The sequence below is a fragment of the Rhinopithecus bieti genome, unplaced genomic scaffold (assembly GCF_001698545.2).
Source record: "Rhinopithecus bieti isolate Rb0 unplaced genomic scaffold, ASM169854v2 scaffold_30846, whole genome shotgun sequence".
In the NCBI taxonomy this organism is placed as follows: domain Eukaryota; kingdom Metazoa; phylum Chordata; class Mammalia; order Primates; family Cercopithecidae; genus Rhinopithecus; species Rhinopithecus bieti.
In genome coordinates, this window is record NW_016814438.1 from 3,638,610 (window position 1) to 3,651,973 (window position 13,364).

The 13,364-nt window shown below is 35.1% G+C and overlaps 1 protein-coding gene and 1 pseudogene across 3 annotated transcripts in view; one reads left to right on the forward strand and one right to left on the reverse strand.

The window, feature by feature from the left end:
* Positions 1-13,364, forward strand: part of TMEM135 (transmembrane protein 135) — a 271,052-nt gene that overhangs the window by 35,008 nt on the left and 222,680 nt on the right. For all 3 annotated transcript variants that reach the window (XM_017850919.1, XM_017850917.1, XM_017850918.1), the window contains one exon: positions 1,280-1,313. In XM_017850919.1, coding sequence (XP_017706408.1) covers positions 1,280-1,313 — 34 coding nt within the window. The remainder of the gene's footprint in view (positions 1-1,279; positions 1,314-13,364) is intronic.
* LOC108514556 (E3 ubiquitin-protein ligase XIAP pseudogene) lies at positions 1,927-5,799 on the reverse strand (annotated as a pseudogene).

The following is a 13,364-nucleotide window of genomic DNA, read 5'->3' on the forward strand; positions in this document are numbered from 1 at the left end:
TTCTCTTGTTCTGCTGAAATGCATTAGGATCTGCTGAGGAGGGATTGTTAGGAGTGTATGGCACTGGGTGTGTGGCACTGTGGGTCCTATATCCTCTTCCCCTTTCAACCCCTTTATATTGGTGATAATGTAAATTTTTTCTTTAATAATTTTTATGTTAAAAAAGTAGATTTACTAAGTAGATAAATAGTCCCTCAAATGTTCCCTAATTTTAGTGATAAAATTACAGAGTCCCAGAGTACCTAACTTTACTTTAGCAGTGTTTAGTTAAATCATACTGCCTGCATGTAGCTTTAGGAATATTAAAAAATCTTACTAAACCATTTAAAATAATGAATATTCAGCACTGTGTATGAATTGGGCATCAAGAAGATTTCATTGACAATATCAATATGAAGATTCGGCATATTTAAATGAAAGTGGTTTGACATTGGTACTTTTTATATATATTTCATTTTCTTTGAGTATTGAAAATGTTCATAACGGAAGCTAAAATAAGTTTTTGTAGTTTTCAGAGGTCGAACTCTGCCCTTGAATTCTTAAAACCTATTGAAGACATTTCCTAGAGAATAGAATGTGCTTCATTCATTTCTCATGTGCAATATAAGCCAAGTAGACTGATTAAGGGCAGAAAAAAGTTCTTATGTTTGACTTTCTACCTGAATTTTTATTAAATAAGTTTGGTAAATATGCAATGTTTGTGTAAAGTGTTTATAGAACTTTTGTTTGTCCTTTGGCATTAGAAAGTTCCCTTAGTGCCTGACTTTTCATTTAAAATGAAATTAAAACCAATGTGATTTAGTATGATTTGTAATATTATTTAATGAAACAAACAATTATATTGTGTGTGAAACAGATAGAAGGCTTGTTTTATTTATTTATTTTTTGATACATTTTTATTTGGTCAGAATTGTTCTTTATGGCAAGATGAATTAGAATTATTTATTATAAAATTTAGATTTAGCTAGCATAGACGAGTAAGAAATTATACCACTCTTGCCAATAACAAATAACAATGGAGAAATAGTAATTTTAAATATTTAATTAATGACTGCTAAGAATATTTAATGACCACAAAACAAGTGATTTTATGGAATTTTTTTAGATGCAGCTAAATTTAGGTCACAGAAAAATTAGTTCAGCATAATTTACCCCTTTTTCTAAGATACCAGTACGTTTCTCAATTTCTGAGAATTCTTTTTATAGACTTCCAATAAATGATAAAGTGATTATTAAGTCAAATTGAAGTTTAATATCTTCCTTTTAAAATTATTTGCAGGAGAGGGCTGCTCACAATCTATATGGCCAACTTGGTAAGTATTTTGTTTTAACCTTTGATGTCTTCCATAAGCTGTAAATCTTCTCTGTGTTAATGGATAGACTTAAATGTTCAAAAAAGCCTTGATACCATCTGGTTTGTTCCTGTCATACAGGATTGAATTTCACGTATTTTAGAAGGAAATCACTGTCTTGTGCTCCTCATTGCCTTTTTTTTTTTAAAGTTTACATCTTCATCTTTGATAGGCTATAATTCTATATGTATATATCTATCTCTTTATATCTGTTTATATATATAATTTCATATTCTGCCTCTGTTGTGATTTCTTATGGGAAAACGATATAAGGATGGGTTTTATGATGCATGTTCTTCTTGGACAGTAAAACAACATTGGTACTATCTCCAAACACTCAGTGCATTTAATAATATAATTAGCTAGGCTTCCAAATTTTTAAATTTACAGAAATGAAGTTAATGTTATGTTGTTTGATATTCTTTAAAGTAAATATATAATCAAGGTTATATAATTTTATTGCCAAGTTAATATTTTAAAACATTTACATTAAAATCTTTTCAGGTTATTTAATAGTCTTGATAGGCAACATTAAAAAATTTAACTAGGAAAGATTAATAATTATTTATTTACCCTAAGATTTAGTTCTTGAATTCTGTAACAAGGGAGTATATTTCAGAGGTACATTTAGCAATTCATTTTAGTTATAAAATATATACTTTTTGCTCTGTACTTCTGTGTTTCTGTGCTAGATGCTGGTAAACAAGAGATAGCTTTTGCATTCATGGAGTTTTACTCTCTAGTGGGAGAAGTCACAGCAGAAATAATAATGTATGAAAAGGACTGAAAGATGATTTATAGGTTCCTGTGGAAATCATATAGCACCAAACTATTCTGGGTGTGTGGGGTTGGGTCAGAGAAAAGTAGGTATAACTCCTTTTGAGTCATAGACCTCTCTGAGAATCTGATGACATATATGGACATTCTGTACAGAAAACTGCTCATGTAAGGAACGATACACAAATTTTCATTTCAGGGTGTTCATGGACCACCAATTAAGAAAGCCTAGGGTATGCCATCAAGTAAATTTATTCTGAAATACTCCAGAAAATTAGGAGTTCTAAGCTCTTTTAATTGTAATGAAATGGAAATTTCAGGACAGCAGGAGAGCAGGAGAGCAGGATTTCTTTTGGCATTATTCTCCTTGAAAGAATTTTACTAGAATGTAAGCTCTTGAACTTCTAAATAGAGTCTGTTATGTAGTGAGATTTGATAAATATTTGTTGTAATAACAATCTTGCTGGGTGTAGAATTCTAGATTGACAATGATTTGAAGATAATCCTTTATCTTTATCTTTGTTCTCTATAGATACTTTTCGTAGTCTGTTGTCAGTCTGGTTTTACTTTTTAGGTAATCTCTCTTTCTTTCTCAATTTTTTAAAAAAATTTACTTTTGAAGAATTTATTTTTGGCACATTGGGTTTACTGTGATATAGATTTATTTTTATTTAGTTTGATCAGAACTCAGCTTTTGTAGTCTAAGAATTAATGGTTAGTTCTGGAATTAAATTCTTATCCATCCCCTCTTTGAATCTTGCTTCTTCCCATTCTTTATATTCTATTGTTTTGGAACTCCTTTGAGATGCGTGTTAAACATTCTTATGTGCCTCTTCATGTTTTCTTAATCGCTCTTTAACATTTTCCTAATTTTTCATCTCTTTGTGCTGAATTCTGGTTATCTTTTCAGATTTGTTTTCAAGTTAGCTCATCTATTTACCTGTTTCCATTTATTTTATTTTATTTATTTTATTTTTTTGGTCTCATTTTGTTGCCCAGGCTGGAGTACAGTGATGTGATCACAGCTCAAACTCCTGGGCTCAAGCAATCCTCCCACCTCAGTCTCCCAAGTAGCTGGGACCACAGGCATATACCACAATGTCCAGCTATTCTTTTTTTTACATTTTTTTTTGGTAGAGATGGGATCTCACTATGTTGCCTATGCTGGTCTCAGACTCTTGGGCTCAAGTGATCCTTTTGCCTTGGCCTCCCAAAGTGCTGTGATTATAGGCAAGAGCCACTGTGCCCAGCCAATTTGCTTGTTGTTTTTATTTATTATTATTATTATTATTATTTTTTTTTGAGATGGAGTCTCGCTCTTTCACCCGGGCTGGAGTGCAGTGGTGTGATATCAAGTCACTGCAACCACTGCCTCCTGGGTTCAAGTGATTCTCCTGCCTCAGCCTCCTGAGTAGCTGGGATTACAGGTGTGCACAATCAAGCCTGGCTAATTTTTTTTTTTATTTTTAGTAGAGACAGGGTTTCACCATGTTGTTCAGGCTGGTCTTGAACTCTTGACCTCGTGATCTGCCTGCCTCAGCCTCCCAAAGTGCTGTTATTATAGGTGTGAGCCACAGCACCCGGCCAATTTACTTGTTTTTCATGTTGAACCTGTCCAGTAAAAATTCAGTTTGAGTGATGATATTTTATTTTAAAAGATGATAAACACCAGACTTAACATAAAATCTAGATTTTATGTTAATTAAATGTTAAGTAATCATCTAACATACCTCCACAAAACTTTTTTCCATCATATATTGGTTATAAACTCCATTCATTTCTTCATATGATTTTATAATTTTCTTTTGAAAAAATTACTAAGACAATACTGATTTTATACAAGGAATTTCCATCATGATTTTGCATTTATTTCTAAAATAATGGACTCTGGGTTTTTAATTGGTCATGAAACTTTGATTGGTTTGGTGTCACCAGCTTCTGTTAGAGACTACTTGGAATATTTGAATGTCAAAGTAAACTTTATTCCTCAAAAGCCAAATTATATATGGCTAGACTTCCTTTTCAGTTCCTATATAATACTTTTCCGAAACCCTCACGCTACAGGTTCTTATTATTTGTCTCTCATTTTCTTCTTACAGCCTAGGCCCAATTCTGTGTTTGATATATTTCTTATTTTGTGTATAATTTCTTAGTAATTTAGAGGTCTTGGAATCAGTTCTGTGCTATTACTGGCAGACTCTGGATCTAGAGCTCCATTACTTCTTCTCCCCTTTTTTCTTTCAATAATACTTCCTTCAATTCCCTCCACTTAGTCTTTCCTCTGGCTCATTAGTAATTACAGTATAGGCTGGGTGTGGTGGTATGGGCCTGTAGTCCCAGCTACTTGAGAGGCTAAGGTGGGAGGATTGCTTGAGGGCAGTAGCCCAAGACCAACCTGGGTAACATAATGAGACCCCGTCTCTTTTTGCAGTGAAATCTGACTTGATTCATTTTGTGTCTTTCTGAGCACTCAATGAATCTGCAACCAGAACCTCAGGTGACTTCTAGTTGCTCCCAGATAAGTTTGAGTTTTTTCTTCCATTATTGATGTCCTTAAATCCGAACCCCATTTGTATAGGGATAGGCCTAAGACCAAAATTCTTGTACCATAGGATTTTGAAAGATGGTATAATCTATTCTTATAGTCAGTGATGACATTTTTTCAGCACTTCTCACCAGTGACTCCTCAAGTGAATGGGTTAAATGGATATTACTTATATATTCTTATTTCTTCTCCTGTAATAGATGTTTACACCTTGGATACCATTTAGCATGTTGTTCCTAGGGGTGTTCCATGTGTTTCCATCAGCAAAAGCATTTTACTTTATCACCTTTACCTAAAGCATAAAATTCAGCTCCTGCACATTGCTGCTTGTTAACTGAGTATATCCACATCCCCAAAGTAATGATCCGTGCTTCATGATCTGCCGTGGATGGATTTCTTCAGAGGATTTGTTGAATTGGGGAAATTCCTATTAGAACTCACAACATCAGATTCACTTCAAATGTTAACATTCTGGCCCAAAACAAAGAAGCGATTAAGAAAGTGTTGCCTATGTTCTTCTGCCACCAGCCAGCACTCTAAGGTTCCCAATTTTTCAGTTTTCTGCCACAATAAAAGCACTGCACTTGGTCATCAATACTTGTGTAGTAGAGTTCAGCACTAACTCTCTTGGGGTTAAGTGGGCATAGTTTGGCTGGTTCTGAAATGACTATAATCGAGCTTCCTCACTATATATGGTGTGTTTCTTGGGTATATGGTATCTGATACATCTAAAGCCTGTCCAGTTATCAGAAGATAATCTGCATGAATCTCAGATGGCCTGCCTAAGGCAAATTGATTTCTGTTTCCCAGTTTTCAACTTTGTACTGACCATTTTGGATACTAGGATTTGCAGGTTGTGTGGCACTATTTTAAAAATAAATGCCATCGGTAATCTGCAGTTTGGGATACTTTCTTGTGTCTTCCAACTGCTGAGTCTCCATATTGCCTTCTATCTACTTCTGCATGACAACTAAAGCACCACATGGTATCTCCTTCACCAATATAAAGAAAACCTACTTGTGCCAGTGTTGATGCTGAAACCGGACTACTGCTGGAAAACTAGCAAAAGTTTTAATCCGTTAACTCTTATACAAATTCTTTCATCTTATTTATGTTTGCAGGTACATAGTTTTAGATCCTTCAGAACAGTTTAAAAGCCATCTTCCTCTTGAAGATAGGACTTTGTTCACCTTTTCTTGAGATGTCAGAGAGTTTAGAAAGGCAGTCTTGGAGGGCGTGAGCTACCCACCCTCCCATCCAGCCATACCTTCCTTCAACAGTCCTGGGAACCCAGTCACGGAGCTCCTGCTGGGTGGGTGCTGCTTTCCTGCCTTCCCCAGCAGCCTATAATATCATTTTATACAGAGAAAATAAAAAAAAGATATTTCAGTCTTTCTTCTTGCATTATTGATCATACATGTTTTAATAATTATTCATATTTGGAATAGTTAAAACCATGTTACTTAATACACAGATTTATCACCTTTTTTCGAATACTGATATAGGTAGTGCTTCTCAAACACAGGCATTCTGAAAAATTTTCTGTAGTACAGTTTCCCATTGGAAAAAAGACCTACAAAGTTATGTTGCATTTATAATAATTGTAATTGTATTCACTTCATTTACTTGACAGGAGATAACTTGGATTTTGACTAGACTTTGATAAGAATCAGATCTTCTGCTTACTACTTTGCATGTCTGATGATTGGTAGAACTTTTAACAGTCTGCCTTTTAGCTATGTGCATTTCAAATTTATTTCTTTTTCATTACCCACATATTTTCAGGGCTTGGCACCCTAAGATGTATCTATATATCATTATGGTCTCTGGTTCTTCACCTTTGTGTCATGACGGGGTAAGTTGGCACAGTAGACAGTAGAGTATTCCTGGAAGCCACTCTGTTTTTTTTTTTTTTTTTTTCTTTTTTCGAGACAGGATCTGGCTCTGTCACCCAAGCTGGAGTGCAGTGGCATGATCTTGGCTCACTGCAACCTCTGCCTCTTAGGTTCAAGCAATTCTCCTGCCTCAGCACCCAGAATAGCTGGGATTACAGGTGCACACTGCCATGCCTGGCTAATTTTTGTATTTCCAGTAGAGACAGAGTTTCACCATGTTGGCCAGGCTGGTCTCAAATTCCTGGCCTCAAGTGATCTGCCAGCCTTGGCCTCCCAAAGTGCTGGGATTACAGGCGTGAACCACCGTGCCTGGCTGCCACTCTTTAATGAGCCACTAGGAATCAATGTTCTATACCTAAAAGCAACTGGAAAGTAAATTAATGAATATATCATGCAATCCAAACTCAATATATCTTGCTAAACTCAACTCTACTAGTAAGCTGGATCCCAAAACCTAGTGCTGTTCACCACAAGGTGAAGTTTGACAGAGAAATCAGAATGTAAAATGATAGTTATCTTAACTATCTATGGTTAAAATACCTTACTTTTGCAAATGTTACCAAAATGTGGCTATGTGAACAGATTTTGTAGGGCTCTTTTCGAGGCTTGGAAGAAGCCTGTGGTTATGAGGGGTCTTTATGTTTCTCTGGCTTCCTCCTACCACCACTGTCTCCTTCCTCATTCTCCACTTCAGCCACACTGCCCTCTCTGGTGTTCAGTGAGCATGACAAGCATGCTTTCTCTTCAGGACTTTGATATTTGCTGTTTGCTCTGTTTTGAGCTCTTACTGCCAGGTATCTGCATGGCTTGCTGTTTCATTTCACTGAGACTGCTGAAGTGTCACTGTTGTGAGGCCTTCCATATCTATCTCACATGAAATAACAATCACTCTTCATGTCACTTATAACCCTGCAGTCCCAAACCTTTGTATCTTTTTTTTTTTTTCATGGAATTGATCAACATCTAACATGTATCTTTTTTGCTTATTATTTTATTGTCTGTCTTTCCACCTTGGAATTTAAACTTCATGGATGTAGAGTTTTTGTGTGTTTTATACCTTGCTGTTATCATTCCTAGAACAGTGCCTAAAATGTACTTTGTGCCATAATTTGTTAAATGAATCATAGATGAATGTGTTCATTAACCCATCTATGCTGGAGGTTGCAAATTTGTTTTTGTGAAAAATCAGACCTCCTTGAGCAGTAGGAAAAAAATAACTCCTACTAGAAGCTTAGCGTTCTAATAATGGAGCACTAGGCATAAATGGGTTAAAGAGAAGGATTTATAGGAGACATACCAAATTATACCTAGATGTTTATTTAAAAGCTTATTTTAAATATTTTAGGTTGGTGCAAAAGTAATGGTGGTTTTGCTGTAATATTATTTACTTTATAAGTAAAACCTTCTTTTATTTGACTGCATTAATGTTGTATTTTAGATTGAAAGATACAAAGATTAAAAATCGGTGGTCATGGAACATAGATGAAGTACGTGACTTATTTTGAACTGAGTGTGAACACTTAGGTCTTGCCAGCTCATGGTGTTGTGATCAGAATCCAGAAAAATAGCTGCAGGAAATCATCTACTTTAAAATGATAAACTTAAATTATTAAGTGATAATAAATACTACAATCTGAAAATAATTTAAAACAATTGATTAATCTTAGTTATAGATTATTTTTATTGTATAACAAAGTATCTTAAATTTTCTTAGTGGCTTTGTTATTGTGCTGCTTTTCTTATGTTTTCAAAAAAGTTTAAAATATTATGCCTGCATGCTAGAATAGATTTGAGTTTTAATGTATTTTTTTAGACACTCATATGCTTTTCTATAGTAGCACATGGTATATACTTCAATACCCAAATACTGTGCGTATTCATACACTTATTTTTAAATTGTAAGTAAATTTTCTAAAACTTTTGTGTGTTGCCTGCTTTAGATTGTAAATTCCTGGGAAAGAGATCTTTGACTTTGATATTATTGATGTTAGAGAGCACACTTAAAATACTGTATTTAAAAAAAATTAAAACTTTTATTTGGAAATAATTATAGATTCATATGTAATTATAAAAAGTAATATAGGGATCCCAAGTTCTCTTTACCCAGTTTCCCCCAATAGTAGCATATTGCAAAACTATAATATAATATCAAAACCAGAATATTTAATTGGTACAATCAAGATACAGAATATTTCCATCATAGCAATACCCACTTCTCTCTTGTTGTTGCCCCTCCTTAGCCCCTGTTCATGGTTTTTAGTTATTATGAATAAATCTGCTATAAATATTCATGTACAGATTTTTATGTTTTAATTGTTCTGGGATAAATGTCCATTAGTGCAGTTGCTGGGTTTATATTGTGGTTACATGTTTAGTATTTTTTTTTTTTTAAGACAGATTTTTACTCTGTTGCCCAGGCTGGAGTGCAGTGGCATGATCTTGGCTCACTGCAACCTCTGCCTCCTGGGTTCAAGCGATTCTCCTGCCTCAGCCTCCTGAGTAGCTGGGATTACAGGTGCGTGCCACCATGCCTGGCTAATTTTTGTATTTTTAGTGGAGACGGGGTTTCACCATGTTGGTCAAGCTGGTCTCGAACTCCTGACTTCGTTATCTGCCCTCCTCGACCTCCCAAAGTGCTGGGATTACAGGCGTGAGCCACCACGTTTAGTTTTTAAAGAAACTATCAAATGTGTTCCTGAGTGGTGGCTGTACCATTTTGTTAGGGTTCCCAACCTAGAAGAAACCTTTGAATCTCTAGTTCTTTAAAATGGAAAACTTTTTTGGGGTTACATTTGTCTGTAAATTTCAGTATTAGAAAATTTCTGGGAAAGTATAAAATGTGAATTGGTGTTTTAACCAGTTATAAATGCTCAGTAATTCAAAGCTTTAATGAGATCAAAGACTTGACACATAGATATTGACTATGTCTAAGGGAAAGTGAATTTGAACATAATCATAATTTTTTCTGGATACTAATAATAACCTGATGCGCTTCATCTTCCTTTTTATCTAAACAGAGCCATTTATTTATTACTATATAACTTTTACTACATGAAGAGGGTGCTTGTTTCAGAACAGGTAGGGATTTAAGGATTCGGGGAGAAATTCAATCTAAAGAAATAACTTTTCTTATGACTTGATTATATTGCTTACAAGACTAAGTTGAAATTGTTGGCTTATAACATCCAACAATAAAATTTCTAAATGTTGGGAGGTTTTATTTAAACAAAATATTTACTGTTTTTTGGTATGTGTCTCTGATTTGGAAAATAAAGAGGAGAGTAAAAGTCATCAGTATTTGGGAGGCCAAGGCGAGTGGATCACCTGAGGTCAGGAGTTCGAGACCAGCCTGGCCAACATGGTGAAACCCCGTCTCTACTAAAAAATACAAAAATTAGCCAGGCATGGTGGCATGCGCCTGTAATGCTAGCTACTAGGGGGGCTGAGGCAGGAGAATTGATTGAACCCTGGAGGTGAAGGTTGCAATAAGCCAAGATCGTGCCACTGCACTCCAGCCTTTGCAACAGAGCAATACTCTGTCTCAAAAAAAAAAAAAAAAAAAAAAAAAAAAAAAACTTTAAGAAAAAGAGCCATCAGATAGATACAAGTACGTTTTGATAAGTTGCAATCATTAGACCATTAGTTTATAGCTTTAATGATTAACTAGCACTTAAAAACATACAGATTGAAGACAATTGTATTAATACCCATCTGAAAATGTTGCTTTTTTGTTATATGTTAGTTAGCATGTATTAGAGTGAAAAGTAACCAATTTAAAAAATAGTCGTTTTCTAGATTTTAAATGTTGATAGTGAATTAGTTATTAAAGGCCAAAATGAATGAAATGTATATAGAAAGAAGTATAAAGAGTTAAGTATTTTCTCCGGCCAAAATATGTCTATAAAATTATGGAAAAATTTTCCTGGGGCTGATGTGCCAGAACTGATTACCTGTAAGAGAACACTTGCTGTTAGATTTCAACTTTGCCACAGTATGATTTAAAAGAGAACACATAAGCAAAATTTGCATTTGCATGATTTTCATTATTATATCAGTTGTGACAACGACTAAGTTTTCCAGTCTTTCAAAATTGATTATATGCTGCTAACATTTATTTAAAATGTGATGTCAAATGTAATTAGTTCACTTACATTTTATTTTAAGAAAAAAATGTAAGACATTTAAAAATCCTTCTGTGTGAGTCCTTTTGAAAACTTCTCTGTAATTTCATTTATGTCACCAAACATTTCAACAGTATATACGTTTTAAAATTGTAAACATACATCTAATGTGTGTTAGCAATTTGTCTTTAGCATTTGGTTTTTCATGTTAAACATGCAGTATATTTTATTAAAACATCTATATTTGATTTTTCAAACATAGGTTTGAAAATGGTGATTCAGGCTGGGCACAGTGGCTCACGCCTGTAATCCCAGCATTTTGGGAGGCTGAGGAGGGAAGATCACCTGAGGTTGGGAGTTCGAGGCCAGCCTGACCAACATGGATAAACCCCATCTCTACTAAAAATACAAAATTAACCGGGTGTGGTGATGCATGCCTGTAATCCCAGCTACTCGGGAGGCTGATGCAGGAGAATAGCTTGAACCGGGGAGGCGGAGATTACATTAAGCTGAGATCATGCCATTGCACTATAGCCTGGGCAACAAGAGCAAAACTCCACCTCAGAAAAAAAAAAAAAAAGAAAAAAAGAAAAAAGTACTTTCTCTTGTTCTTTCACTCAGCAGAGAATGATCTCCACAGACCAAGCAGTTCTCTGGAAGCACGTTCTCTAGCAGACACCAGCTTAGTGTCCTCTAATTCAATTTAATTCTGACACTGTCTACCTGGAGAGAGCATCAGATTCCACAGGTTGAAGGCTCAGTTTCATAAGACTGCCTCCACCTCAGATGCCAATAGAAAGTAATACTTGTTATCTATACTTCTGACTGATCAGCTATAAATTGGGGTTCCCGCTACCCCCTTTTCAAGTTCAGCTAATTTACCAGAGCAGCTCACAGAACTCAGGGAAACACTTTACTTACATTTACTGGTTTATTATAGAGGATATTAGAAAGGTTTTGGATGAACAGCCAGATGGAAGAGATGCATATGGCAAGATATGGGAAAAGTCTGACAAGAGCAAATGTTGGTATGAAGGTATAGGAACTGGAACTATCAGATTCCTGCATGTGGGAATGTAAAATTGTTTAACCCCTTTGGAAGCCGATTTGACAGTTTATTAAAAGGATAAACATACACTTTTCCATATGAGCCAACAAATCTACTCATAGACATTTGCTTTAGAGAAATACATTTTTATTTCTTTTAAGTTATTTTAATTGACAAATCATACTTGTATACATCTATGGGGCACAATGTGATGTGTGTGTGTGTGTATATATATATATATACACACATATATATACAGCATGAAATGATAAAATTAACATTTATCACCTCAGTTGTCATTTTTTGTAGTGAGACATTTGAAGTTTACTCTTAGCTATAATATATTTTGAAATGTACAAGATGTCCTTATTAACTATGGCCACCCTGCTGTGCAATATATCTCAAAAATTTATTTCTCTTGTCTCACTGAAACTTTATCATCACAACCCCCTCTTCCCTTGGCCTCTGTTAACTGCCATTCTACTCTGTACCAATATGAGTTTGACTTTTTAAAGATTCCACATATAAGTGAGATCATGTGGTATTTTTTTCTGTACCTGGCTTATTTTAACTTAGCATAATGTCCTCCAGGTTCATTAGGTTGATTCCTTTTCTTGGTTATTGTGAATAGTGCTGGAGTGAACATGGGAGTGAAGACATCCCTTTGACCTACCGATTTCAGTTTCTTTGGATACATACTCAGAAGTGGGGTTGCTGGATCACTTGTTAGAGAAAAATCATATGGTGTTTTAGTTTTTTGAGGAACTCCCATAATGTTTTCATAATGACTGTACCATTTTACATTCTCACTAATAATGACAAGGATTCCTTTTCCCCCAGGTATTTGCCAAACACTTGGTTATCTTTTGTCTTTGATAATAGCCAGTCTTACAGGTGTTAGGCAATATCTCATTGTGGTTTTAATTTGCATTTCTCTAATGATTAGTGATGTTGAGCATTGTTAAATGTATGTGTTAGCCATGTTTTCGGTTTTTTTTTTTTTTTTTTTAAGAAATGTCTGTTCAGGGCCTTTGCCCATTTTTTCCTTGGGTTGTTTCCTTGTAATTGTGTTAAATCCCTTATATATTTTGGATATTAACCCTTTATCAGATGTATACTTTGCAAATATTTCTCCTAATCTGTGGAATCTGTGGGTTGTCTCCTTTTCTTATTTGAGGCGGAATCTCGCTCTGTCACTCAGGTTGGAGTGCAGTGATGCGACCTTGGCTCACTGTAACCTTCACCTCCCAGGGTCAAGCAATCCTCCCATAACTTCTTGAGTAGCTGGGACTGCAGGTGCATGTCACTATGCCTGACTAGTTTTTGTACTTTTTGTAGAGATGGGGTTTCACCATGTTGCCCAGGCTTCCAATCTGTGGGTTGTCTCTTTACCCTGTTAGTTGTTTCCCTCGCTGTACAGAAGTTTTTTAGTTTGATGTAATCCCATTTGTCTATTTCTGCTTTTATTGCCTGTGCTTTTGGGTTCATATCCAAAAAACAAATTGCCTAGACCAGTGCCATGAAGCTTTTGTCGTATATTTTCTTTTAGTCATTTTATAGTCTTTAACCCATTTTGAATTAATTTTTGTGTACCATATGAGATAAGAGCCCAGTTTCATTCTTTTG